Raw genomic sequence first — 27,845 nt, forward strand, 5'->3', positions numbered from 1 at the left:
AAATCCTGTGATTTGTGAGGTTTCAGACTGGAACTTATTCAAGTTGATGATGATACAAAGATAGTGTATTAATTCTTGATTTTTTTGCTCAAGTGCTTCTCTTTGACGAACGTTCACAAAATCCTATCTGAATTCAATCAAATGTCATAGGCAGTAGAGACCAGAAGCTTGCAAAATGACTCTTCTGAGGAGAAAAATTGTACTAGTCCTGAATAATCCTGTGATCAGAAGATAATAGGAACACCACCACCACAACTACAAAAGGACAAAAGCGAAGATCAAATGTACCTAAAGAGGGACAGACCAAATCTCCATGTGTCCCAGGCACCAATAGTAGCTTGCAAGGAGGCTTAGGAAATAATACAGTGCAGGACAACGAGACAAGCTTATTGTGATTCTTTCCCTGAACAGTTGAACCAGAAGATGGTGATCTGTGGTTCAAGCACTGCCTTAACCAAATGCTGCATTTTTATATTCAATAGCCTCTAGCAGATATTTTTTTCCCCATTAAGTTGTGCAATTCAATACATTTGAGCTCGTTTTTGCTATATTCAGCAGGAATGCAGCCTGAAAATGACTTCCAGTGTTTCTATCCTGTCTGTATGCTACAAGTTGTGGATGGAGAGGCTATTATGACACATTGCTTGCCCACCCTGCTAGCAGAGGATAAATGCCAAATTAAAAGAAAGGGATTCTTAGTAATTCTGTAGGAGGTATTAGCAGGGCTGACCCATGTCCATGATTAAAAGTAGGTTTCAGATCCTGGCTGCGAGTTGATACTGGGATAAGCATTGTCATTCTCCAAGAAAATACACAAAATGAAAACAAGGGAAAAAAGGAGATTCTCTCTGCTGTACCTGCCATGTCCAGAAATAGCAGATAAATGAACCTTTGGATATATTACAGATGGCACTATCACAGGTTGAGAGGCATATCTCAAGACTCCTATGGATGAAGCAGGACAACATCCTTTCTCTGACACTGTCTTGTGGATGTTCTCACCTATCTGCTAGACACAGGATGACTCTCAGAGCCTTCCCTCTTCTGCAGAAGTTGAAATAGAACATCATTAAAATCCCATAAGCATCCTTCCTCCGTCGCCTTCATTTGTGCAAAGGGTTTGTTCCCCCCCAGTGAAGGCTTTTTGTGATATGAACCCTTGAAGGGAAAGAGACAGATATCTGGGAGCCCTGACAGCAGCCAGTTGCCCAAGACCCAGGGTGCTCCTTCACCAAGCAGCTTTGCAGGCAGCAGCCAGAGGACAGCCTGTTTGGGAAGCTCTCTGCCCCAAATATTGGGTCTTGGTATGTAGGTTTCAGTCTCTGACTTCACAACTGTATCAGCAAAACTTCTCCCTGCAACACGCGAGAATTGGGAATGCCCAAGAGGGTGAGTTGTAAAAGTTGGTTTGAAAAGCTCATGTGATTTGCATTCCTGTTTTACTTCCACGAAGTTTTTTTCTGAGTTTTGTGAACCTCGTGCAAAGCAGTCTCAAAAACAGACTTAAGTGATTCTTTCTAATGAACTTATAAGGATTTTCTCCATCCCTGGAGGTGTTCAAGGCCAGGTTGGATGGGGTCCCGGGCAGCCTGGGCTGCTCTGAAATGTGGAGGTTGGTGGCCCTGCCTGTGGAGGGGGACTGGAGCTTCATGATCCTTGAGGTCCCTTCCAACCCATTCTATAAGGAACATGTATGTATATATAAAAGACTTGCCACAAAAAGGCTCAGAGACCTGAAAAAAATATCTATTTTCCCCCCAAAATCATCAGGAGGCACTTCTGTGCTGCATGGATGATGCAGTCCTGGGCACTGGTCTGGAGCAGAGCGTGGCCAGATGGACCCAGAGATCCCTTCCACCTCCACCTTGCTGTGATTCTGTGAACCTCAGAAGTACAAACCATTATCAACACTGATTTGCTTAATTGCTTTAAAGCCTTACAGCAATTTCAGTTGCCTACCACTAATGGGACCTTTGTCAGACTTCAGCGTCACTCCTTGCTCCCAGTTCTCCCAAGTTTACGTAAACAATAACTGTGTTGTAAGCACAACTATATGTGCGGTGATGAGAATATATGAGTAACAAACCTGTTAAATGCAAGATCACAAACAATCATGGTATTAAAATACACTTAGAGAATGTTTCTTTAGTCTTACATTTGGCTCCTAATCAAATGCTCTGTGGAAACACTGTTTGTATGTATGCGTGTCTACTTTTAATTACAGATATAAATAACATATATATATATATAAACTTTATTTCCAAAACTTAAAACACAGTCATTTGGGTGTCAAAAATACAAAACACAACAGCCCAGAACCTTCCTGTTCCTAGGAGAAAGCAAACAGTGGCAAAAAAAATACCCAAATCACTAAGAGACAGAAGAGCAAATAACACCTTGCCCTCCCAGCACAACTGCCTAAGTTTGCAGTGTGAGCAACGCTCACTAAAATGCTCTAAAACCAACAAAATTTTACCAGGACTAAGACCCAAACAAATGCTACACTTCACGTAACCATAGCAATAAACCCCAAGGTGAGAAAATCCTAATAATCTAATGTTTGTAGCACTGCAAAAAGTCTGTTGATATCATTGACTATAAGACGAATTCTTTTCCATTTGGAAGCTTTTTCCAACTCCAGCAAGAATGATGTAGTATTTGCAGACATAGATAATTTGGAGAAACAAGTCCTGTTTACATTCTGTTTACTTTTAACCAATCCAACCGTTCCCAAAGACAAATTGCATTTTCCCAGTATTCCAAACATTCCTGAGCAATGTGTAATCACAGAAACCATTAAAACCAGCAGGCTTATTTTTACACTGGATATTGGTCACCAACACTTTGATGCCCAGACAGCTAATTTACATTTGAGACGCTGCTAGTTTAACTACCTTTGCACTCACCTGGAAACACTGGATTGATACAGATAAATTAATCCCCACACTATCTGGATTTCTAACTTTGGTGAAGTCTCTTCTGCCATACTGAAAAACATTGCTCAGAGAATTAACATGCTTTTTTTCTTGACTGATGTTCCACATACACTCCTTTAAATCTTAGCATCTATCCACACCAAAAAAAGCAGGAGGTCTATAGGGAGCTTCCTATCTAGTAGATCTCTACATTACAGCACTCTTTTCCTTCTATCATCAAGATCAGGCTGTGTGCTCAGAACTTCTCTCTCCAGAAAGAACTACCCTGAAAGCAACAGAAGAACTCTTCCTGACACCCAGTGAGACTCCTGCAAATGTGACTTCAATGGTTTTGAACAACAGCAGACAAACCAAAAGCATTTCTCTAATTTAACTAAGAAAGGAACCTCCCCTGGATTGCTTCTCTCTCACTTCTGAGCACAACAGCAAGCCTGAACACCTCAGACAGTTAAACTTTGAGACAAACACAGTGCAGTGAAATTCAGTTCAACTTGTAGCACAGCAGCTTAAGGGAGAAGGAAATCCTGGCCTCTTCCAACACCGCCTCGGAATCTATTGTCCCACAGCATGAACTCTCCTCCTCCTGAGTACCTACCTTCTCAAATCCAAAGCAACTCCTCTTATTTGGCTTGGACACACAGGTGTACAACTGGCTTGCAATTAAGGCTGCAACTGTCCCGTCCATACAAGAACACTTCTTACAACATAAGGCTTTTAAAGGTATGGTTTGTACATGTGTGTTGTACCAATGGAATCCATTAGTCCGTTTTTGACATTGTTGGGTAAAGAACAAGGACACTTATTTTCTACCCCTTTTTTTCAAAAACTTTTAGTCTTAAGATGTAAGGCTGTGACATAGGTTGATGGTATAAATTATGCAACAAGCGCAAGCTGCGATTCTGTATGCAAACCAGGAGGAAATAAACTGATGACAGATCTGTAAGAGTATTTTCAAAGACAGAATTGGGGCACATGGTCAGTATGGTGGTGATGGGTTGGTGGTTGGACTAGATGATCTCAGAGGTCTTTTCCAGCCTTAATGATTCTATGATTCTACTTTGTAAGCATATATACTTCATAGAATCGTAGAATGGCCTGGGTTGAAAAGGACCTCAAAGATTATCTAGTTTATACCCCCTGCCATGGGCAGGGTTGCCAACCACCAGATCAGGCTGCTCAGAGCCTTGCCTTTTCCCATCCCCAAAATGCAAGCCTTCTCTTCTAATACTTCTTTTTCATCTTCCACAGCCAAAACCTGGCCAGGACAAAAGCAGAACAGTCACTGACAACTCAGAAAATCCCTGCAAGATGAACATATCCAGAAGAGTCATAAGAGCTATGGAGCCCACTGTGACGAAGACACAAGTATCTGTTCAGCAGAACACCTCTCTAGACTGCACTATGGCTCCTTCAGTGACTGCAGTGGAAGATGAGACAATTAGCTGATATGCAAACAACCAAAACAAATTGGAACATTTTTGTCTGCAGCTAAATCTTACCCCAAGGAATATTCTTTCATAGACTGTAGCTGTTAAAATCTAAGGAGGTTGAGTGCTTATAAACTGTGATTCTAAAAATTAATAAGGTAGATTTAGGCACAATACTGCAAGATAAAAGTCGTTCCCTTAACCAAACGTCAGATTCTGTCTTAAAATACATATTTTCTGTCAAAAATAATGTGAAATCAGTGAAAATAATCCCTTCTGAAGAAGCAGAAGAACAAGTTTATCATCAGAAAATTATATATCAAGAAAGACGTGCTATGAGAAACAGTGACCTCATGCTTAGCAACATAAAACTTATTAGTTTGTCTTCCGACATGCAGTTTCTATTAAATATGTGTTGTCTGTACAACAGCACTAATCTTTCCATATGGGCTTTAAATCAAATTCCAGTTTGTTATTGATACACTCTGCATGAACAGATACTCCCTAAAGAGTAATGACCGCACACAGCACTTACACTGGCAGAATTTTTGTCAGTGAAATGAGTGCTGTACTGTTAGAAGGCCTCAAAGCTCTTTCTAAATCACTTCCTGCTTATTTTCTTTGTACATCTTTCCCAAATTAGTACGACGAATTTGAGTTCATTCAACACCATCTTTTGGAGCCTTGCTGAGCATAAGAGCTCATCATTGTGTTTTGTTTTGTTTTTTTTTCCCTTGAATTATGCCACCAAGTTTAAGTTGTCCCAACTGAAAAATGCCAGGTCCTCACCCTGGTAGCTCCAAGGTAGCAGTGGAGCATCCTGCATCCTGCACCTGGACCTTCCAGGATGGCACATCACAACCATACAATGGCAGGATCTCCTGTCCCAGGCTAACTTCCGTACTGTACTCAAAATTCCCTTGGGACAGTGCCCGGGTCAAAGTGTGACCACACAGAACATTTCTCATATATTCCATATAATTACAGAGTCAGTTTTTCATATTCCAATGTGATCAGATCTTCTTGGTCACTGTCTAATTTACTGCTGTAGATTTAAAGAGAATCACAGAATTACAGAATCCTTACGGTACAGAAAGTCCAACTGTCCACCTACCACCAGTATTGCCCACTGTGTCAGAAGAGAAAGGATGCAGTACAGGCCTTTGTAACTTCTGGTTGGCTAACTTGATGCCCACAGCTTAGTGCTGCATGGAAGTTTTGCCATTATTTGCCTTCCCCATTTCAGCTAATTCTCTGCTGCATGAGCTAACTGGATGTGCAGTCAATTTCCACAGCTTTCAGGGTTTTACACAGCTTTTCATGCTGCAGAGCTACAAACTGTTCTTTAATTGAATTAAATACTTAATTGTGCTCACAAATGTGGAGAGAATACACCTTCCCTGCTAAGAAACAGGAATAGATACTGATTTGTAAACTTGGAACCTCCTTGTTGTCAGCTTTGTAGTAACACTTTTGAAACTTATCCGATTGTCAGTTTTGTTGTTACTGCTGTTGTGGAGATTTTGAATCGTAGCTAATGTTTGGGGCTCTGAAAGATACAAAAAATTAATTGGTTTTCCTTAATTCAATATATAAATTAAGGAGAGAATCACAGAATCATTAAGGCTGGAATAGACCTCCCCAAGCCCAACCTAACCCCTCCCCACCAAACCCGCTGACCACGTCCCTCAGTGCCACATCTCCACAGTTCTGGAACACCTCCAGGGACCAAAACTCCATCACTTCCCTGGGCAGCCTGTGCCAATAAATATATAAATGCCAAGTCTACAAAGTCTGCATCATGGGAATAACTATGATTGAAACAGAGTGGACCTTCAGAGTATTATTTCTTACATCTCAAAGTGCACTTAGGTGTATTTAAGTGCCTTCTATAGGCACAAATTAATCATATCTAACACAGATGAAATTCACATGGAGCAATTTAACTTCACAAAGGACACATTTCAAACACACCTAATCTTTATTGCCATGTATTGTACAATGCACATAGCATGCTCCATTTCTGTGTGCTTGGCACAGATTTCTCCTTAACAGATACATGATTACAGAGCAGGATTGGAAAAATCACATCTACAATGAACTTACAATAGTGGCATGTAGATGTAATTGTTAAATACCTAAAGTGTTTCTGGTGTTTCTCCACTGTTTATTCAAATTTGCAATGTACTGTGAAAACATTACTGTAGCTACTGCAACTAAACTATTGCCATATAACAACTGAGTGTTGGAAATATATCCCAATACTAGCACTGAGAGGGACAGATGAATGGTGTTTCTTTCAATCTCAGGGGAACAAAACTGAAATAGAGTACTCACAGTGTGATGCTCCAAGCAGTCCTTTGGACGCCAGTTCAGATTTCTGAAGGGAATTTGTTTTTTCCTGGTAGGGGAGGTACTGGCACCATAAAACAAATGATAAAAAATGGACTTCTAGAGACTGAGAAAGAAGTCCACTTTGCCATTCAGTTGACTGAAATTTTAAAAGACCTCTGCTTGATTTTAAAACACTGTAAATTTGATAAAGGCTCTCATACAAACATTTAGCAGTGCTGGTGTTCCCGGTCACAAAATGCTGCCAAACAAGTTTTATAGGGACAGGTCCTCTGAGAGGTTCAGAGCAGCAACACAAGGCACAAACAGCCAAACCTGCACCTCAACCCAAACTGCGAAGTAAGGAAAAGTCATAGAATCATAGAATAGCCCAGGTAGGAAAAGACCTTAAAGATCATGGAGTCCAACCACAGCCCAGCCATCCTACCCCAACTCTAACAGCCCTCCGCTACATCACGGCCCTGAGCACCACATCCAAAGGGTTTTAAACACAGCCAGGGATGGTGTCTCAACCACCTCCTGGGCAGCCTATTCCAAAATGCAGAGATCTTACTGAACGTACATCTTTCCACTGCTCTGTTCCAGAGTGAAGCAGTTTGAGACTAACCAGTACAATAAAAAATTGCCATTCTGTGCACTGACACTTGTCAAAAAGAAAGCTTCTATGATCTCCACGTGCATAGCTCAACTACGTCTATGAACCAGAGTATTTTATTTCACCTACACCTGTTTTTACTGGGAGGAGCAGCACATCACTACTGTTTTACTGCTATTTTGAGAGGGCAAACTAGTTACGGTTTTGGAGTGAGACAGCGGTGCTTACTACTTTTGTTTTGGTTTGCTTTTGTCAGTACAGTTGGCTGATTTGCTGCTATTCATTACTATTACTGCTCTTATCATCTGATCAAAATGCATTGACAACTTAATCGTGCATTGTGGAAAAGTAATGTGGATTTTGTTTTTAATTCCCGCCCTTCACTTTTAAGACAAGTTGACTGTCTTTTGCATATTGCTTTTATTGCTCTCAGACATGGTCTCTGCTTCAAACTGAAGCTGCAAGATGCATCAGTGAGATCTACAGCCAGTCCTAAAGGAATGTCATTTCCTTGTAATGTGACAGCACAGGGGGATGTTTTTCAGGCAAAACTATAGGCCTATTTCCACCTTTTTTGCTGTTTGAAAGTAGCTTGCGGCTTTGCTTACTCCTCTGTGGTACAAACAGAACAGACCTCACAGAACAGGAAGTGCTCTCATGAAGTTTTAGATCAAATTCCATAAAATGTGTTTTAAAAAATAAGTATAAATAATATTTGCTTTTTGTCTCATAACTGAAACCATACTGCTAAACAATAATATCCTCTTTAGCCCACAATGACATCAGAAATGCATGTTTATCATATGCTTAGGACAACTTGGCACGATTTTGGCCCAAGGCAACATGAAACTGAAATCAGTTGCAGTTGTCCAAACCAAGACAACCACTCATGTCTGAGGTAATCGATACCTAAAAGGACCACTGCCTTTAGAGTCAAGTATACTTATATATACTAAAAGTATCCTTAAAAAACTCTGTTAGAATTTTTTAAGTGTCTACTGGATTTCCCCCCAAACTTAGCATGGAATATAAACTTAACATTGAATATAATTGACTGCGCAAAGAAAATGTGATGCACTACATTAACCCATCCACTGACAACACAGGAGACTAAATAAGTTCCATAGAATGGTTTAGGTTGGAAGAGACCTCAAAGATCATCAAGTTCCAACCCCTTCTGCAGGCAGGGTTGCCAAACTCTAGATGAAGAACTAGATCAGGTTGCCCAGGGCCCCATCCAGCCTGGTCTTGAACACCTCCATGACAGGGAATGCACCACCTCTTTGGGCAGTCTGTTCCAGCAACTACCCACCCTCTGAGTGAAGAACTCTTCCTTTAGGACTGGATCACATTTCCCACTGTGATTGATTTATTTCTACCCACCTGAAAGTGACAACAAAGCCCAAAAGAAAAGCAAAGCTTAACTTTTGGAGTAGCGTGTCTCAACCAATGTTTTGTGTTTTGTCATTGAAAAATGAATAAGAAAGAAAATCCATAGTACTGACTTCAGACCTGTATATAATTTATGTTTCTATTCCAAAATAAGTAGATCTTGATTTTTTTATTTTTTTTTAATGTGGAAACACATTACTCATGAAATGTAATACAGTGAAGCAGTAGAGCAAATTACTTTCAATATATGTATCCTACAATTCATGAATAGTCCAGTGATGAAAACCAAGATGTGCGATCAGCTGAAAGAGAAGTATTTGACTGCAGACAAATAGAAAGTTAGATATGACTCTGTCTGGCACAAGGAATTTCATACTACTTCACTTGTCTAGTTTTCTAGGCTTTAATAAAATAAAGGTTGTACTAGAATAACAGAAGAGAACCTAAAGAAGAGCAGAAAGTCAATCCCATAACACTAATTCCAAGCAGGTTACCTATTTATGTGCATGTGAGCTCAAAGGATATGCTTGCATTTATGCAAAATATCATTTTACATAAATACATTTGTACAAAAGTAAAGAAAAGAAAAGAAACATCAGTTTCTAAAACACAAATAGTGGTTGGGAACAACTGCTCTACAACACTGTTTCTCAGCTGCAGACAAATGGGACTTGTTCCCAACTCAGTTCTTAGGGAGAATGGATTCTTGATTAGATTTTTAGTAACTGTAGTGGAGAGAAGGAAGGGGAAACATGACTGGGCAAGTCCCAGAAAGAGCAGGATGAAAATCAGGTTATTTCTTCCATAGAATTTTCCACGAAACCTTAAGGTGAAATAGGCAAATATTAAACAGACAAATATTACTGAATGCATCAGCCACCTCATCATAGGAAACAAAATCAAACCGAAGTACCCAGCTCTAGTAATGAAAGGGCATAAAAAGCACTCTAAAAATAGCAGCTTTCCAACAGCCACAAATCCTACACCTCTGACTAAAAAAATATGGAAATTGTGTGCAATTGTGAGCAGAAACCATGTAGAATTTTGCCCTTGACAACGAGTTGCCAACACAAGGCATGAGCAGGAAATGAGCAAGTAAAGGAGTTGCAGAGCATTCTCCATATCCTCTATCGACAGAATCACAAAATGGTTTGGGTTGGAAGGGACCTCCAGGATCACAAAGCTCCAACCTCTTCACCGCATGCAGGGCCACCAACCTCCACATTTCACAGCAGCCCAGGCTGCCCAGGGCCCCATCCAACCTGGCCTTGAACACCTCCAGGGATGGACGGGGATCCACAGCCTCTCTGGGCAGCTGTTCCAGCACCTCACCACTCTCACACCAAACAACTTCCCCCTCACATCCAACTGAAATCTGCCCTCTCTCAACTTCAAACCATTCCCCTCGTCCTGCTGTTATCTCCCCTTTCCAAGAGCTGACTCCCCTCCTGTCTGTAGGCTCCCTTTAGGTACTGCAGGCTGCACTGAGGTCACCCTGCAGCTTCTCTTCTCCAGGCTGAACAAGCCCAGCTCCCTCAGCCTGTCTTTGTAGTGGAGGTGCTGCAGCCCCCTGATCATCTTTGCGGCCTCCTCTGGACCCTCTCCAGCAGCTCCCTGTCTTTCCTATACTGGGGGCTCCAGAGCTGGATGCAGGACTGCAGATGAAGCCTCACAAGGGCAGAGCAGAGAGGGACAATCACCTCCCATTCCCTGCTGGCCACCCCTCTGCTGATGGAAGAACTAGCCTGTTTTGGGTGGAAAGAAAATTTAGCTATGGGGATGCAAACCAGTCAATGCCATTTACCTTCAGAGCTAGAAAATTGGCTCTGGCCCTGATACAGCCTGTGGATCTTTAAAATAGTTCAGAGTAAGTGACATTCAAGAAAATGCTCAATTAATAGAGAAAACATTGGGATCAAGAAGGGGAAAGGCTCTTTAGCAGGGTCTGTTGTGACAGAACAAGGACAAACGCTTCCGAGCTTAAAGAGGGTAGATTTAGGTTGGATATAAAGACAAAATCTTTTACAGCGAGGGTGGTGAGGCACTGGCACAGGTTGCCCAGAGATGTGGTTGATGTCCCACCCATGAGTCTTTCAAGGCGAAGTTGGCAACCTGGGCAACCTGATCTAGCTGTGGTGTCCGTGTGCACTGTTGGGCAGTTGGACTGGATGGTCTTTAAAGGTCCCTTCCAACAATATGGATTCTGTGATTCTATCATAAGGCCCACGTGGCAACTTGCTCCGACACAGGTCTTGTGATCATATTGCTAGGACTCACTGAGACCAAGCAAAACTAGCATCAAAACCATTGTTTCAGAGACTCCCATCTAATGCTGCTAGAATTCCTGATCCCAGGTTATCTTGCTAAGAGTGATATACTTCTGCATTCTGTAATGTAGGCATAATTTTTCAGGTGTATGTAGATAAGAAAGTGAGAAGAGCATATATTGAAGTGGGTACGCACAGAATATTTCTCATTTTTTATGAAAGCTATGTTATATGAAAAGAATCCTCAATTGCTATCTAAGCATAATTTTCCAACGAGAGAAAGAACGAAAAATAGAAAAAAATTGGAAGAAAAAAATCTGTGAAATGTTTTTAAATAGAATCTGCTTCCTACAGGAAGGAAATACAAATATATGGCAGACAGAAAGATCCATAACTACACTTTCATAATCTTCCCTCTCAGCACGTGTGCTTAGATATCAGCAAACATTTGAAGGAACTGGAAAAATATGGAAACAGGATTCCTCTAGACCATCTGGGCAAAAGGAAAAAGCGTGTGACAACGATACAAAATGCAACACGAAAAAGGCAGCAGAACAGCATGATGTACGAAATATTTCAGAGTTTTCTCTGCAGGAGATGGATATCAGTAAAACATAAGAATTACCTCCATCCGCTCTTGCTTGACATCATCAATCTCATCATCTTCAAACATGGCCAAGAGCTCTCCTGTCTGGTCAATGGAGTTGAGAAAGTCCTGAGCAAGCTTCTGCCGTTTGTTGGTGTTGTTGCTGCTGAACTTGTCTACACAAACATAAGAAATGAACAGCAAATATAAATTATTTGGCTACTCTAAACATCAAATGATATCCCTAGAAGGGCCATTTTTTAGACTCGGAGGTTGTTCTTCCTGCTCTCATACACATCGAGCAACCCGACCAAGGTGATGCACTGCTGTGTTGCAGGAGCATTATAGCAGAAAGTCCCCTTTAATGTTTCCTAGTAAAACCTTATCTTTTTAGCAATCTTGAAAAATCTAGTCTACTAGGTATTGTTATTTCTCACTCAAGAAGCCACAGGGAACAGAGCTGTATGAAAGCTCACTCCTATGACATACCATGTGGGAGTTCCACTTTTCCTCGTAAGTATACAGAACATCAGAACACTCAAATTACCTAAAATCTAAAGCGAATCCTAACACAAGCATTACGATGCAGCTCCACAGATGATGGGCCTCTGCTCAACATAAAGCCTAGTGAACCCTGGGCAAGGTGGTCGTTGTACTAGGCAGAATAACAGCTACAAATAAGCAAGATTCACAAAACAAAATTAATGGCTTCAGTCACCAAAGCTTGCCAGAAAATGGAATTGCCAACACCAAAATGAAGTGTGTTCAGGAAGTATTTCTTGAGCATCTAAATGATTTAAGAAAATTGATTTAAGTAGTGGTACAAACATAAGCATTACAAAAATACTAAGCTGTCAGGCAGGAAGCTATACTCCCGATTGTTTGCAATATACTTTTATGTTTTGTGAAAATACAATGCCACAGCAAATTAAAAGTCAAATGAGTTGACCAAACCTTATCTACACATTGACCAAGTTAAAGCACAGAATCATAGAATCACTCAGGTAGGAAAAGACCTTGAAGATCACCAAGTCCAACCACAGCCCAGCCATCCTACCCCAACTCTAACAGCCATCCGCTACATCACGGCCCTGAGCACCACATCCAAATGTTTTAAACACAGCCAGGGATGGTGACTCAACCACCTCCCTGGCAGCCCATTGCAGTGCTTAACATGCACCATGAACATTTACCTAACATCAGTGTGGATTCTCAGAGGAACTAAACACAAAGAATTCATGGTGAGGGGAAAAAAATTTCAAAGTGTTTCCCATTCTTGAAATGACAGACTCAAAGTACAAAATGCTAAATGGCACCGAAAGAATGCCAGGTCATACATCAGTATTAAATGACTTCAGATTATGGTATTTTTGGTAAAACATGTCAAAACCTTTTGGTAATTAGCTAACAAATGTCTATTCAGCAGACAATCTCCCTTGTACATGGTAGCTGACATATTTAAATTACACATGCTGAAATCAATTAGCCCTTTAATCAGCACCAGTTTCTTAGCTTCAACAGAGTTACAACATTAAGCACTGTTACTTATCATTTGCATGGTAGATGGAAAATCTTAACATTGAAGTAATGCAAATGGAAAAGCAGCAATTTAAAACCGAGTTACTACATCTGAATCTGTAATTTTTGGTTGTATAAATATTAGAGAAGACATTAATACTTTGCAGTGAGCTGTTCTGGGCATTTATAAAATATCAAACACCTCCCAAATTAAGGAAAGCTTTTCTACCTTCAATGAGGTCATCTTCTTCTATGCCTTTCACAATTTTAGATTTGTAGTCTCGAAAGAACATGTACTTAAGCAGCCTTCTAAGCTTCTTCTAAGAGAAAAACATAGAGTGGTGTTAGTATTGCATAGAATTATTTTTTATTTAGACTAAAATTATAACACACAAATACACAAACTGTACAGCATCACAGAATCCTTAGAGTTGGAAGGGACTTTTAAAGGTCATCTAGTCCATCTCCCCCGCAATGAACAGGACATTCTGATAATAAATGTAATTTTTACAATGTTCATAGTTCCTAATTCTGAAGAAAATCCACATATAGCAAGCATGTCAAGGTATTTAGGTGAGCAGCTTGGTATTTTGTTTGCCCACTGTGAGACAGCGATGGGCTTCACTTTCAGAAAGGAAAAATTCAGGCTTTATTAGGGCACTCCAAAATCTATGCTTTGGAAATTCACATCTAGGCATGCGTACTTCCATGAACTTTGATGTTCATATTAACCACTGTTTTCATTATACCATCACTGGGCATATCAGATAAAATAACTGCATTTGGTTACCAAGCTTTAAGGTTTTATTTCTTTCAATATGATTTTTAGTCATTTGGTTTCATCCATCAAACAAGAAAAGAAAAACAGAGAAAGGGAGGCAAAAGAATAAGAAATTAGATAGATAAAAATAAATAATAAAAATTTTTGAATAATTTTGAAATTTGAAGAGATAAAATGACTTTAATATTCTTATGGAAAACTAATTTTGTTAAATTATTGACATGGTCTAATAAGTTCACACAAAAAACACATCATATCTCTATCAGGAAGTTTTAGTGAGATCAAAATACAGGAATATTAAAAAGAAGAAGGAACATTAAAAAAATGATAACACTTAAATATCACACATGCCTCTCCGTTCTCCATAAATAGAAGGAAATAAGAATAATTTTTTTAAATAGAAATCAAAGGAATATAAAGGATAAGAATCACAGAATGGTTTAGGTTGGAAGGGACCTTTAAGATCATGTAGTTCCAACCCCCTGCTATAGGCAGGGACACTTTTCACAAGATCAGGTAAGGTTCCTTTATATTACAGACAATTAAGAAATTGCTTTGAGCTGTAATGTTTAGTACTCAAATACTAGTGAAAATACTAGTGAAAAAAAAAATCTATTCATAATCGAAGTCACTGGAGAAAATGATAATTTATTAAAATGTTACATAATTATTGTATTGCATGTAATACAGCTGTAGTACAGCTACACCTTCTAACAAAGCTATTCACGTGTATGGAGGAGCAAACACTTTTAAACATGATAAGGAGCTTGCTGTGCAAAACGAGACCATTCTGTCTCACTACCATACCTTGTCTTTGCGCATTAGGAACAGGAGGTCTTCAGCAGAGATGACTCGAGCTCCTCTCAGCTGAGAAACTTCAGCTGCTTGCTGCAACTAAAATAAACAAATTCATTAGGATGGCTGCATCTGTGTTAAAAAAAAATATACCAGATTTTTCATATATATTTGGATAATATTTTGCATGGCAATATTTAGCTAAATAGCAGCTATGCACCTAAGCACAAGCTGAGACTCTCAGAACTGTCACTCACTCCACTCATTAGGCAAAAGGGAATAACAGTTTTATGAAAAGACTGAAAAACTTGTGATGAATCTCGAGCAAAAACTTTTTTGTTTCTATTTAAAATCATTGCTTTTGAAAAGCGCTGCATTGCTTTTTCTTTTTCTCCCTCAAACCACATTTGCCCAGAGAATGAACACAGAATTCTCTCAGGCAATGTAAAAATGCCAAATTCTTTTATCTGGGACTGTGGAAGAATAGTGTATTCCTCTCACAATTTTTTAGAATAACATATACAAATTTCAAACAGCTTATGGAAGTATTTTTTGAAAGAAACTCAGTCTCACTCAACTTAGCATTAGTGGAAACCATATCCATCTGAAGACGTTTTAGGTATACTCCTATTTTATTTGAGATAGAGAAAATGATTTGATAGTAAAAGTTGATGTATTGCAGATCCTGCCACTCAGATAGGAAAGAGTTAAAGATGAGATTGAGTCCTAAATGCCACAAAAACAGATGAGATGCAGCCAAAGGAGCAAACCTCTATCACGAAGGCCCCAATGGCCACGCGTGTGAAGGCCCCAAGCCCTTGAAATAGTGCTAGAAAGGATAAAAAATCTCTTTGGAGAGGACTAAGGGCATCAGCCTTGGACTTGCCTTCAGTCAGCACAGGGCTGGTGACCTAGAGGCCATTGGGCCCACATCACAGCAGCACAAGAGCACACCAGCTGATGCTCATCAAACTACTGGGCTAAGAAGGCCCAAAGCCATAAGAGCAGCCCATGGGATTCTCTTCTTCTTTGCTCGTCTTTGAGGCTGCCTGGAGACGATGCTGAAGAGGAAGTGGGAGAGTAAAGATGCCTCACACCATGGAATATATTCCCTCCAGATCTAAAAGCAGTGTCCAAAAGGTTAGATGCAGTTGTTTAGTGACTCTAGTTCTTGTTTGCTAATTGATAGATGGACTGACTGTGAGCCCAGAATAAAAGCTATCAAAACAAGACATCTTACATTCCTGATATTAAAACACATATGCACCTGTAACATGATCAGTAAACAAAAATTTCATTTATTTTACAATATCCTTATATTCTTCTTTCAGAAATGCATGAATGCACCTGAAAATAATTTAAAGAAATCCTATCCTTCTTACTCACGCTAGCAATGGTTTCAGTCAGTATCACTGCCTGAATAAGTATATTATTAATCTGAGCTCCCATGCTGCTATGACTTGAAATAGGTCTATTCAGAAGTTAAAAAGATCAACAAAAACAGTAGCTGTTTCTAATATCCAAAGGAGGAGAGGGGGGAAAAGTTTTTTGGTTTTTGGTTGTTTTTTTTTTTGGAAAGGGCTCAGTGGGCAAAAAATTCAGTCCATAAATCGTAATACTGTACTGCATTAATTTTTTTCCACACTAATGGCACGCAGGCAAAATGTGAAGTCTATCTAGTCCGCACAACACAAAACATACTGCATGAAGAGTTTCAGATTTTCCTCTTGAAACACTGCTGGCCTTTGCAGTTACAAAGACCAGAGAGATTTCAGGAATTCAGAAGTCACAGTAATATAATCTTACTTGAAACTCACTTGAAAAATGTAAGAATGTGAAAAATGATAGTTCTATTTTTTTGGCATAAGCAAAACTGTTTCTTATTCTGATTAGTTTGAGGGCACACAGGCTGCTTATATTTCTAAGATGAAATAGAAAGAGTTGGATAAAAAATAAAGTTACCAAGAATGAGCCAATATTCATCTCTGGTGTAAATCTACTGCAGCTCATGGATTTATGCCAAGGCTAACTTTGGTCCCACCAAGCTTAAAAGTGCTACAAACCCTGACCTTAGCATGGCCACAACGCAACGCAGCTCCTTCCCATGTCGTATAAAACAATGGCTGAAATAGGTGGCTCAGTTTCTCTAATGCATGTAGGACCATAGCTGTTAAACATACATTTTCTTATTACAAAATTCAGATTGGTTAATGTCCCCCACGTAGCTGAAATAACTTACTTTTCCAAATGATAAATACTTGACAATGTCATTTACAGCAAAGATCGTGTGCGAGCTACTTGCGGGAATTCCCAGTGAAGTAAGGGGGATTAAGGACAGGAGGCCAAATTCACGTCCCATTTGCATCTAAGTAAATCCTGAATAACGCTGTTTATTTTAATGGAGTTATTCTGGGCTAAACACGAGATCAAAATCTGGAATAACATTCTCAGTTTCTACCAAAACAATGAAAACTTTATTCTCATATTACCTCGATTTTCGCATCTATTTTATTTTAAGTAATGAACCCACAGCATTTAATTTCTTTGGCTTAAAGAAAGCAAAATAGGAAAATAATTACTTCCTGTACCGTTATAAAATATGGATTATTTGTCCAAACAGACCATAATGAGTTCTGCATTGGTACACATATTTACCTGGGAAACCAGGATATGCTCAGGTAAATATGTATCCAGGCCATTAAAAAAAAATTACGTACCACACAGTCCAGATCGGGGAGAAGATGTATTTATAGTTGTAGCACACACAGACCTGAGTCATTCAAACCACAACACGAGTGCTTTGCTATAATTAGTGCTGTAACGAACTGTCTGATTTCACTGTCCCTGAGTTGCCGTTAATACGCAGTAAGCCCTCAATTTCCGGAGCTGCGGGCCTTGTTCAGCCATCACAGCGGCCGTGCTACACAAGGAGGGGGATTTCAGGAAGCCGTACCAGAAAAGTGATCCATCTTTGAGCACCTGAGCATCCATCATGGCAGAAAAGTAGCTTTCAGCGGCACAACCTCTAAATCCATTGGTCTTCTGCCTTCCACTGCAGCGAGTCCGCTGCCAAGGACCCCACAGTGCTTGTGCTACAAGGCCAGCCATAGCGCTCCCCATCTGCTCCTACAGTCACCCCTCTGGATCTGTGATGTAAGAGACACTGCAAGAAGTTCCAACAGCGTCCCTTCTTCAAGCCTCAGCCCTGCTCAGCACCAGACACGGACATCAGAGCAGCATCACCTCCACCACGCTCCGTGGCTTTCCCTAAATTTGTTAATGATTACAGTTGTTTAGTCAGCACTGGAAAGCATTTTATTCCGGATTATCTTGAAGAACAGTCAGCTATCCAAATCACTCAGCTTCTTGAAGAAAATCAGGCCCTAATGCCAGTAAAGATTATTTGAGCCCTCGGAGCCTGAATTTATTTTTTATTACAGCCAAATTATGAACCCCTAAAAGTGAAGTTTAAATAACGGAAGTGTTGAAATGACTTTCACTATAGGAGCGCAAATAGCTCTGTTAATAATTAGGAGTTTATGAAAAATAAGTGTATTTTACAATTTTTCACATTACAAAGAAAGTAGTATATACAGTAACTGTATTTTAAAGTCTAAGAAGAAATGGCTGGGGAATAATATTTTAAAATGTAATCACCGGTTTAATGACTTTATGAAGTTAACTTTCTTGGCAGGATGAACTGAAGTACGTTAACAGTCACCTTAAGGCTATTTTCTTTTTGCAACTTCTGCAAATTACAGATTTGTTGAAAGGAGCATTCATTCTCCTATGACAGAAGCACAGTTCCTTCAATGGCACTGTCTGCTTTTACTCCTAATTATTTTTTCTTCCCCTCCCTCCAAAGTCAACAATCATTGATACCTCTACAAAAACGTCTGATGGACAAAAAGATGGAAAACAAGCACGCTATGTTGTGATATAATCCTTCCAGTTAAACTGCACATTGGAGTCAAAACTGGAATGCTTGCATGCCTTCAAACTGCTGAGCATCAAGAATAGTGTTTCAAAATTTTGGTTTTATTCTAGAGGAAAATTCGATTATACTTCACCAGGCTGATTTTATTTTATTTCTGTTTTTATTTTTGAGTCAGGAAAGCTGTTTTGTTACTAAATATGCACTTAAATGCCTTATTTTTTTCTCATCTTTTCTATATCAAGAGCATGCAACTATGAAAATACTAATAGAAATTTAGGTCCAGTGCTGTAAATGTATTCTAAGCAGAATGTCCCAATACTTCTCTGAAGGCAATTAAGCATAAGATTAAAACTGCACATCTTCATCTAAATATTTCCATAAAAGTTTCTCAAATACAACTGAGTTTGGCAGCTGAGCATTACAGAGTCCATTGGCTCACTGTCCTGGGTAATGATTTAGGATCACCAGGGCTCCACAGCATGACTAAATCACCCCAAGCTGTCTAAAACATGAAAATTTCACCTGCAGATGAAAAGACAATCAATTTTGTTGTTATTAGGTATCCATTTTCAAATCTAAGGGTATTTTAAGAAAAGCATTTAGTGCATCAGCAGGTGATTGTGTGTGAGCTCGAGCAGATGAACCTTTGCGACCCATTTTGAGGCTTCACTGGAGCGTTTCATTGACACACAGTGAATTTTGGTACCTGTGAATCACTCAATGGCCATGAGATGTAAATAGAGATTTTCTTACTCTCATGATCCGTATGTACCAGAATACATGGAGAACTTGTTTTCAAGTACATATGTCATTTGTTTTGTTCACTTCTTCAAAATAAATTTACTTTTTGACATCTGGATCCAGCTCAGCTGCCTCGCCTTGCATTCTGAGGCAATGTCATGGTTTTGGCTTGCACTGCTCCAGGAGCCCTACAGCTGGGGGCTGCAGTTGGAGACCCTGTAACCCATTACAAACATCCACAGATGAATCCCCAAAGGATCTCCATTAACAAGCAGGTTGTACAAGGGCTCCTGCCCTCTGAAAGCACAAAGAGCATGCCTACGGGTCAGGCACACCATGGTTGCATGGCATTCAGGGTGACAAGCTGTTGATATAAAATTAGTCTAATGATCACAGTAGAAAACAGCCCTTTCCTCAGCTACCTTCAGACTAAAATTGTGAATTCCTGTAAAGAGTTGGATATTTTAACTGTACTGTTGATATCAGAAATTGTGAAAGATTAGAAGGATGGTGAAAAGATATTTTGTTGTTATTCCCATTTGTTTGAACTAAACATGTATTATAATTTTGATCATGATTCCTCTTCACTCTACCAATAACCCACATACTTCTTTTTATTATATAAAAATTGGAGGGTTTGTGTGGAGGAGAGCCTTTTGGTTTTGTCTTTTACAATGCACACACTTAAATGGAGTGCAAATTGCAAGAGTAGAGCACCCTTCATTTCGTTCTTTGGGCTGATGCTCTCCATGTTTCAAACAAGAACCTTCTAAGCATTCAAAAAAATAAAATAAAATAAAATAAAATAAAACAAAAACAGAGACAAGAAAAATACAAAGCCTTTATGAAACTAAACAAACTCTGCCCATGTAATGGAATAGTCAGAAAATGCACCACAGGAGCTCAGCAATGGGTTCACCTTCCTACAAATCCCTGGAGGTAGAAGAGAAAGGCTAGAGCCTTTAGAGACTGATGCGATAAAACTGAATCTTACCAGATATTTTTAAGTTACAGGATGTAACATTTCTATTTACAGCGAGGTATACAAACATCAGGAGAAGAAGCTAGATTGGATTGGTCATCTTACAGAATCTGAGAATCACAGAATGACCAGGGTTGGAAGGGACCTCAAGGATGATGAAGCTCCAACCCCCCTGTGCCATGCAGGGCCACCAACCTCCACATCTCACAGCAGCCCAGGCTGCCCAGGGCCCCATCCAACCTGGCCTTGAACACCTCCAGGGATGGACGGGGATCCACAGCCTCTCTGGGCAGCTGTTCCAGCACCTCACCACTCTCACAGCAAACAACTTCCCCTGACATCCAACTGAAATCTGCCCTCCCTCAACTTCAAACCATTTCCCTTGTCCTGCTGTTATCAACCTTTTCAAAGAGTTGATTCCCCTCCTCTTTGGCTGTATCCTGCAACCACCTCAGAGCAGACAGCAATGACACATGAGGTCATTCTGCCACAGATGTGCATATACCATTATGTCTGTTCATCTGACTCTCAAGTTCATCAAGGTCTCACTGGGCTGAACCTCTGTATTTTGCATTTCAGATACTCCCCAGTTCAAAGCTCCCATCAAATGCTGAGCACACCCTGCTCATCTTCAATCACAGAATCAAAGAGTCACCAAGGTTGGAATACACCTCCAAGATCAACCAGTCCAATCGTCCACCTACCACCAATATTTCCCACTAAACCATGTCCCTTAGTACAACATCTACAGGTTTCTGGAATACCTCAGGGTCAGTGACTCCACCAGCTCCCTGGGCACCCATTTCTGGGACCGCTTCCTCGGAGACTTTCCTAATGCCCAACCTGAATCTCCCCTGGTGCAACTTGAGGCCACCAAGCCAGGTCACTGATCCTCACCAATCTCTAAGAGACCAAAGAGTTTCTCCATAGAAGAATGGAGGAGAATTCTTTTATGTGTGGAATGATTCAATTTTCACAATGGATTCTGCTTGTTTATTGAGCTCCCTGGCTATAAGGTAACTCGTGCAGTTCGTTGCCAGCCACAAACTGGGATGGAGGAAAGCTGAATCCCTGTGCTCTCCATATATTCACAGCATGTTCCTAGCTGAGCTCCACATCTGTTAACACTGAACCAGTTTTGTTTAAAATATAAACAGGCACAATTGTTAGAAGAATGATAACTTATTAGTAAAGCCCAACAGCTTAGGCTCTTCTACTGAAAGTGAAGATTTGAATCTATTAGAGACCATATTAAGTAGATTAAATAAAGAAAATATGTTTCCAAGTAAATGGTGAAATGAATACTGCTATCTTGACAACGATGAGCTTTAAAGCAAGGCCAAATTATTTTTTTAATCTCTGCTTCATAAATAGTTTAAACTCAATGTCTCAAATATCTTGCATTTTCTGTCAGACAGGGAAAGAACTTATGAACAATAACTGCATATCAAGTTATCTTTCAGGTATGCTTTTTTCTTATTTCAATTCTAATTTCAAAATGAACATTTGAACCAACGTTTTGTACCTATAATTCTTCTCCTCTTCATGAAACAACAGAAACTCTATCCCTAATAGCAGGCAATGCTGACCAAACCAGGTGAAATTATATGAACAGCATTAAAACTAGAAAGTCTCTAAATGCAAAAAAGCGCTCATACTCACTGAGTTCTATTTTAATATGGATAAATCTGCCAGCAGCTACATAGGCTTCACTGCTTCGAGACTTGGTGATGTGCTGGAGATGGCCAATGCTGATGCTCTCCCTTACTGCTGGTGATAACAGTAGGCAAGAAAACTAACTCTGAAACCTCTGTTCTAGGTTTTTATTGTGATAGGGGTGAAAAAAAATGAGCTTGGGTAATAACATCCAAGGGGGAACAGTGGCATAGTCTTCTGCATAACTAGCAGGAGTGCAAGGAAACAGGTTTTGTGAAAGGTGACCACTTTACATGTGAAAGATCCATTAATCAACTTGAAATAAAAAAATTCCCATGGCCAAATGTGTTCCAAAATCTGAAAAAAACCTACTTTTGTATTTCCGAAGATGAACATAGAGGTCTTCCACTTGTTTCTGATGCCCTAGAACTGCTGGGATATCCCAGATACCGAGGTAGATGGTGTGATCCCACTGTAAATCAGTGGCAGCAAACTTCCCCACATCCAAGTAAATAAATACTGGGATAATAGAGTGCAATAGAACTTACTATATTTGGATTCAAATTTTCACAACTATTTTTTTTTTACAGCAGTATCAGTACAGTTATTCCAAGCTGTGAATCTCAACTATAAATATTATTTCCATCAAAGTTACATCTTTCAGTGTCTTTTTGCTAAAAAATATTTTAAAATAATAAGAATGTGCACGCTTCTTTAGCAATAAATGCATTCACCATTCCTTTAGGGAAAACAAACAGAATTTACCTTTCTTTAGGACTGAAAAAAAAATTAATTCTCTGATATTTAGTGTATAAACTCAGATTTATTACCAGTTATTTCTATTCCTTTTCTTTCTCCAGTATGCTGCACTATGCAGACCAGTAGAGGTTACATTATACCCACAGCTTCCTGGCCTTCGGTTTCAAATCCCTGACAAACCACCATTCAGGATTATTGTTACGGAGCTTCCAACACTGCAAGCAGGAAAGAACTGTTCTCTGTTGATGGAGAGAACATCTAATATAAACAGGCTCCTTTCTCCCCTTGCTGTAAAGGAATGTTTGCTTCAATCATGCGTCCTTACGCTGTCACACAGAAAAATAATCATTGACTTGTATTAGTTTCACCAGGGCACTAAAGAAACACTTTCCCTTTCCACATGACTGCAAATTGGAATCAGGCTTCACAGTTTGTCAGGCCAGGCTGGATGTGGCTCTGGGCAGCCTGGGCTGCTGGTTGGCGACCTGCACACAGCAGGGGGTTGGGACTGGATGAGCGCTGTGGGCCTTTGCAACCCAGGCCAGTCTGGGATTCCATGATTCTATGAAAATAAGACATCTATTGACCGATTCCAGGAGATAAACTGCACTGTGAGCAAGACTTGGGCAAAGCAAGGATTTCCATGAAGAGGCAGGCAGCCATCAGAGCACTGAATATAACAAGGTTTGGTCCAATGCCTGAACTGATAACCAAGTCAGAAAGAAATCTCTTCAAACGCCATAAAATGAAAGACAAAAACATACTCTATAAAAATAAATCCCATGAAGGATGTAAGAAAGACTGGATGGGGCTGTGAGCAACCTGGGCTACAGAGAGGTGTCCCTGACTAAAGCAAGGGGTTGGAACTAGATGATCTTAAAGGTCCCTTCCAACCCAAACCATTCTATGATATGCTAATACATTTTTAGTAAAATCTAGACTAACAGGCAGATGGGGAAAAAAGGATTCAGGTTCAAGAAAGAAATGAAGAATGGCAATATTTGCCAACAGGAATATCTCCATTTATTCACAATCCTGAAGAGACACGCGGCTACATTTTTTTCTTGTAAAGACTGCCCTATTGATGCAAAAGTCCTTAGGTTAGAAGACTGTACTTGAAATAACTCACATTGGTCTTTCTCCTCAATTTAATTCTCATCGGCTCAAACGCAGACAGTGTCCATCAAGTGGAAGCTCGCCATCTTGGGTGGTGACAGCAGCTCAGTGTTCTGGGATTGCTCAGAGTAACAGAGGCACGTAACACGCAGAAATGATGACTGGTGTAAGTGGTGTTGGATGACAGACATGCCTTACAGGCCCTTAGGGAAGTCATTCTGCGTGCAGAACTCTCATGGACAGATGTATACCTGGCATGACATACCAACAGTATCAAAATAAAAGGAAAACAATACTAAAAAAAATGTGAAGAACATTTCATTTTCATGCTTTTTCAACTTAATATATATATGTATGGAATGTATATTGTGGTACTGAAAAAAGTCTCACTCTCTCCTTCAATTTTACAGCAAATAATTTGTCAGTGGGGACAACATATAAACAAAAAGTGTGAAAAAATGAGAAACAGAAAATTATATATTTTTCTTTTTTCAAGAAGTCTCTCCCCACTTTATTTCAAAATACCTTCAAAATCCTAAATCTAGAGCATCTTCCTCCCAAAGCTCCTGTAATAGCAGATGAAGATAAATAATACGGAAATTTATAAAAGCAACAGGTTGAGTCCAAGGTGGATTCATTTTCATGTACAAAGAAGGGAGAAGGAAGTTCCTATTTTTGTATGTATGTCTGCAATTTTTGGTTTCCTGTTGTCTTTTTTTTTGTTGTTTGTTTGTTTGTTTTAAATTAGTTTTACAAACTATAATTTTCAGAGCTTTGAAAACACAAATCAAATTGTGCAGCTGATAACACGAACGTGACACGCGTCCTCTTGGGAAGATGAAAGAAAGAAAACAAGGAGAGAGCTGTTGGCTCAGAGAAAGGAAAGAAATGAACCCAAAGCAGATCAAATGTAAAATCTGAACAACAGATATTTTGGTCTGAAAAAAATGGCACTGATTTCCTAACTCTTAATTAATGTTCATTCTTTAATTAGCATTCATTTCCCAAGGACTTGAGTCTGAAAAGGCTGCTTCACATTCCTTTAGCACCAAGAGAAAGAATCACTTTTCAGCCATGAAAAGGTTGGGGGAAAAAAAAATAAACATGTTTTGTGAACATAATTTCCTCTTTACTGCTACTGCAAAGCTATGAAATGAAATATATTATTTAATTACATTGGATCAAGCAACAGGAAGAGAAGGGAGTGCTTGAGTCACAGCATCCCTGTAAGAATAAATAACTCTATTTCCTCCTGCTAAAGGACAGTTTTAATGGACTGAAACAGTCCAAATGGTTAAAATCAAACTACTGGGAGGAGGTGGGATCTTCTTACTAACAAAAAACAACTCCCAAACCCCAAAGCAGCAAAGAAAAACAACCAACACTACAAAAGATGGTGTGAAATTCCTAACAGAAATACTGCTAATGATAGGAAAAAGAAGCAGCAACACTTCTCCTAGAACATCAGTACTGGTAGCTTGAAAATTATTACGTTTATTCAAAATCTGCCCTGAACCCAAGGATGCTTTAAAAGCTGTTTAGTAGCTTCTGTGACTGTTTTGTTATACATTTTGCACTGAAGATTTTTAGCTAATCTATTGCGAAAACTCCAAAATTTATCTGCTATTATTACTAAAATGTTATTAGCCACATGGGATTTCCCTTAGCTGTGCTTCAGTAATGTTTACTAGATCCTTTAAATTGAACGCAACTGTTGGAAAAGTTAAAGCATTTTTTTCTTAAGTATGTTCTTGGCATAAAAAAATGGGAGGGCTTTAAACTATAATAAAAAGATAAGCTGAGTTCTAAAATGTTGGAACAGATAACTTGGCACCGGTACAGAGTCCACACTGAGATATGAATGAGAAAACGCCTTGATCCTTTACATAATTCAAGTTCATACTGACTTGTGTGGAGCTGCTCTGAAATAACCTCGCGTGGAAATCCTCATTTTTTGAAAAACTGGAAGATGCTGAAATATGATTGCGTTTCACAGATAAGATGTTTGAAGAACAATGGAAAATGCCTTTGAAGCTGTTGAGGGAAGCTCCTCCTTGGCCTCACGGAAGGATGGGAGAAAGCACTGTTTCGAAAAAGAAATGCTGGAGGCAAAGAAGATTCAGCTCATACCCCAGAAGAGACAGGACTGACCTCCAAGGCTGCAGGATAGTTGATATGAGGGGATGAACATAAGCCACTGTGCTTCTTGAGGAAAGATGAAGAGAGGTTTTGACAGGGATAAAGTAAACACAATTGGTTGTAAAAGCTGCTTGCTGAAATCGATTGCAGATCTTGATGGTGCCCTCCGAGTATCGCATTTGTTCCAGTCTGCTTCTCACAGAAACAAAGATCACGAAGCTCCAACCTCTTCACTGCATGCAGGGCCACCAACCTCCACATTTCACAGCAGCCCAGGCTGCCCAGGGCCCCATCCAACCTGGCCTTGAACACCTCCAGGGATGGACGGGGATCCACAGCCTCTCTGGGCAGCTCTTCCAGCACCTCACCACTCTCACAGCAAACAACTTCCCCCTGACATCCAACCTAAACCTTCCTTGCTTGAGCTTAAAACCATCCCCCCTTATCCTGCCATAATCTACCTGAGTAAAAAGTTGATTGCCTTCCTGTTTATAATCCCCTTTTAAATACTGGAAGGCTGCAATGAGGTCTCCTCACAGCCTTCTCTTCTCCAGGCTGAACAAACCCAGCTCCCTCAGCCTGTCTTTGTCTTCTATTGCACTGCTAACTGCAATAGGAAGTGTCTGCAAAATGATTCTGAGCTTTAACTTAAGCATTTTTCGTATCTAACCAGGTGTAAACTTCTAAGCAAAAACTATAAATACTTCTCAGTGCCTAAAGCTGTGATATCCAGAGGTGATTTAGCAGACTTCCAACCATAAAAACTGTGCCCAGTGTATTTCTCCTCTAATTTAGAGTAAGTGGGCCAGCCTTATATCATATATAATCATAATTCTCAGTGACATTTCAACCAAAAGGCAACTAAACATTTAAACTAAAAACCTGCAAACCTCCATAAAGAGTTACAAATAGCATCAGTCATTTTAATATAAAGCTCATAGACAGTAGCATAAACAATGTCAACACAGTCAGTAGTTTGCAGTGTAGAACCAGTACCCAGAATATTATGAAAGTAAATCCTTAAATTCACAAGAAATCACTTCCCAATCAGCGTCTTTTTGCAGACAAATAGGATCTGCAGCATGCAGTAAAACCACACCAGTAGAGGTCAAGAGGAACAGGAATAAAGAGCCATCAAAAGTAAAGCTTAATTAACTTTGCAAGTTAAATTAAAAAGGAAAGCAAAGGAGCCTTTACACATTAAACACAGTGAAGAAAAATAAAGTAGGTACTCAGTGCAGAATGAAACAGAGAAGGAAAGTCTAAACATGGCTCCATAATGGGAAAATGTCTTCACTAAACACATGGAAGAACTGAAACGCTGAGCATGGAGCAGAAGTAAGATAACTCACGGGATGAGGTATATGGAAATAAATTATTTGTACTGAAAGGAAGTAAAATTCAACTTATTGCACTCCAGTCATCAGCACTGGCATAGAATCATAGAATCACAGAATGGCTTGGATTGGAAGGGACCCCAAAGATTATCAAGTTCCAACTCCCTGCCACAGGCAGGGCCGCCAACCTCCACATTTAATACTAGACCAGGCTGCCAGCATCTCAGACCTCACTGAATTATAAAAGTCTACTGGCATTAATATTCAAAGAAATAAGCTAAAGTTTGGGGAGCAAAAGGGGCTTGAGGAGCAATGAGAGAGGTGATGGAGCCAAATTCTTGTTGGCAGTTTAATATGATACAGTGAAGTGCAGCAGCCAGAAATTGCAGCTTGGAATGACTGAGTAGGATTTTATGAAAGCCTTGTTCATAGGGATGGCTGTGCAGTACTGCAGCAAACCCATGGTGCTTCCAAACAGGAACAGGATAACGCTATGGCTGAGCAGATCTGGTGCTCATGTCCATGCCTC

At 39.8% G+C, this 27,845-nt stretch overlaps 1 protein-coding gene across 8 annotated transcripts in view; it reads right to left on the reverse strand.

The window, feature by feature from the left end:
* The window catches only part of SUPT3H (SPT3 homolog, SAGA and STAGA complex component), a 276,326-nt gene that overhangs the window by 75,294 nt on the left and 173,187 nt on the right, over window positions 1-27,845 (reverse strand). For 6 of the 8 annotated variants that reach the window (XM_085218378.1, XM_085218376.1, XM_085218375.1 and 3 more), the window contains 3 exons: window positions 14,662-14,748; window positions 13,303-13,393; window positions 11,595-11,731 (listed from right to left, as the gene is read on the reverse strand). In XM_085218378.1, the coding sequence (XP_085074504.1) occupies window positions 11,595-11,731; window positions 13,303-13,393; window positions 14,662-14,748 (315 nt within the window). Of the gene's footprint in view, window positions 1-11,594; window positions 11,732-13,302; window positions 13,394-14,661; window positions 14,749-23,853; window positions 23,899-27,845 lie in introns of those variants that run through there. The other 2 variants (XM_085218381.1, XM_085218377.1) reach the window with 2 other exon arrangements.

Source organism: Meleagris gallopavo, chromosome 2, assembly GCF_905368555.1.
Source record: "Meleagris gallopavo chromosome 2, MGAL_WU_HG_1.1, whole genome shotgun sequence".
In the NCBI taxonomy this organism is placed as follows: Eukaryota; Metazoa; Chordata; class Aves; order Galliformes; family Phasianidae; genus Meleagris; species Meleagris gallopavo.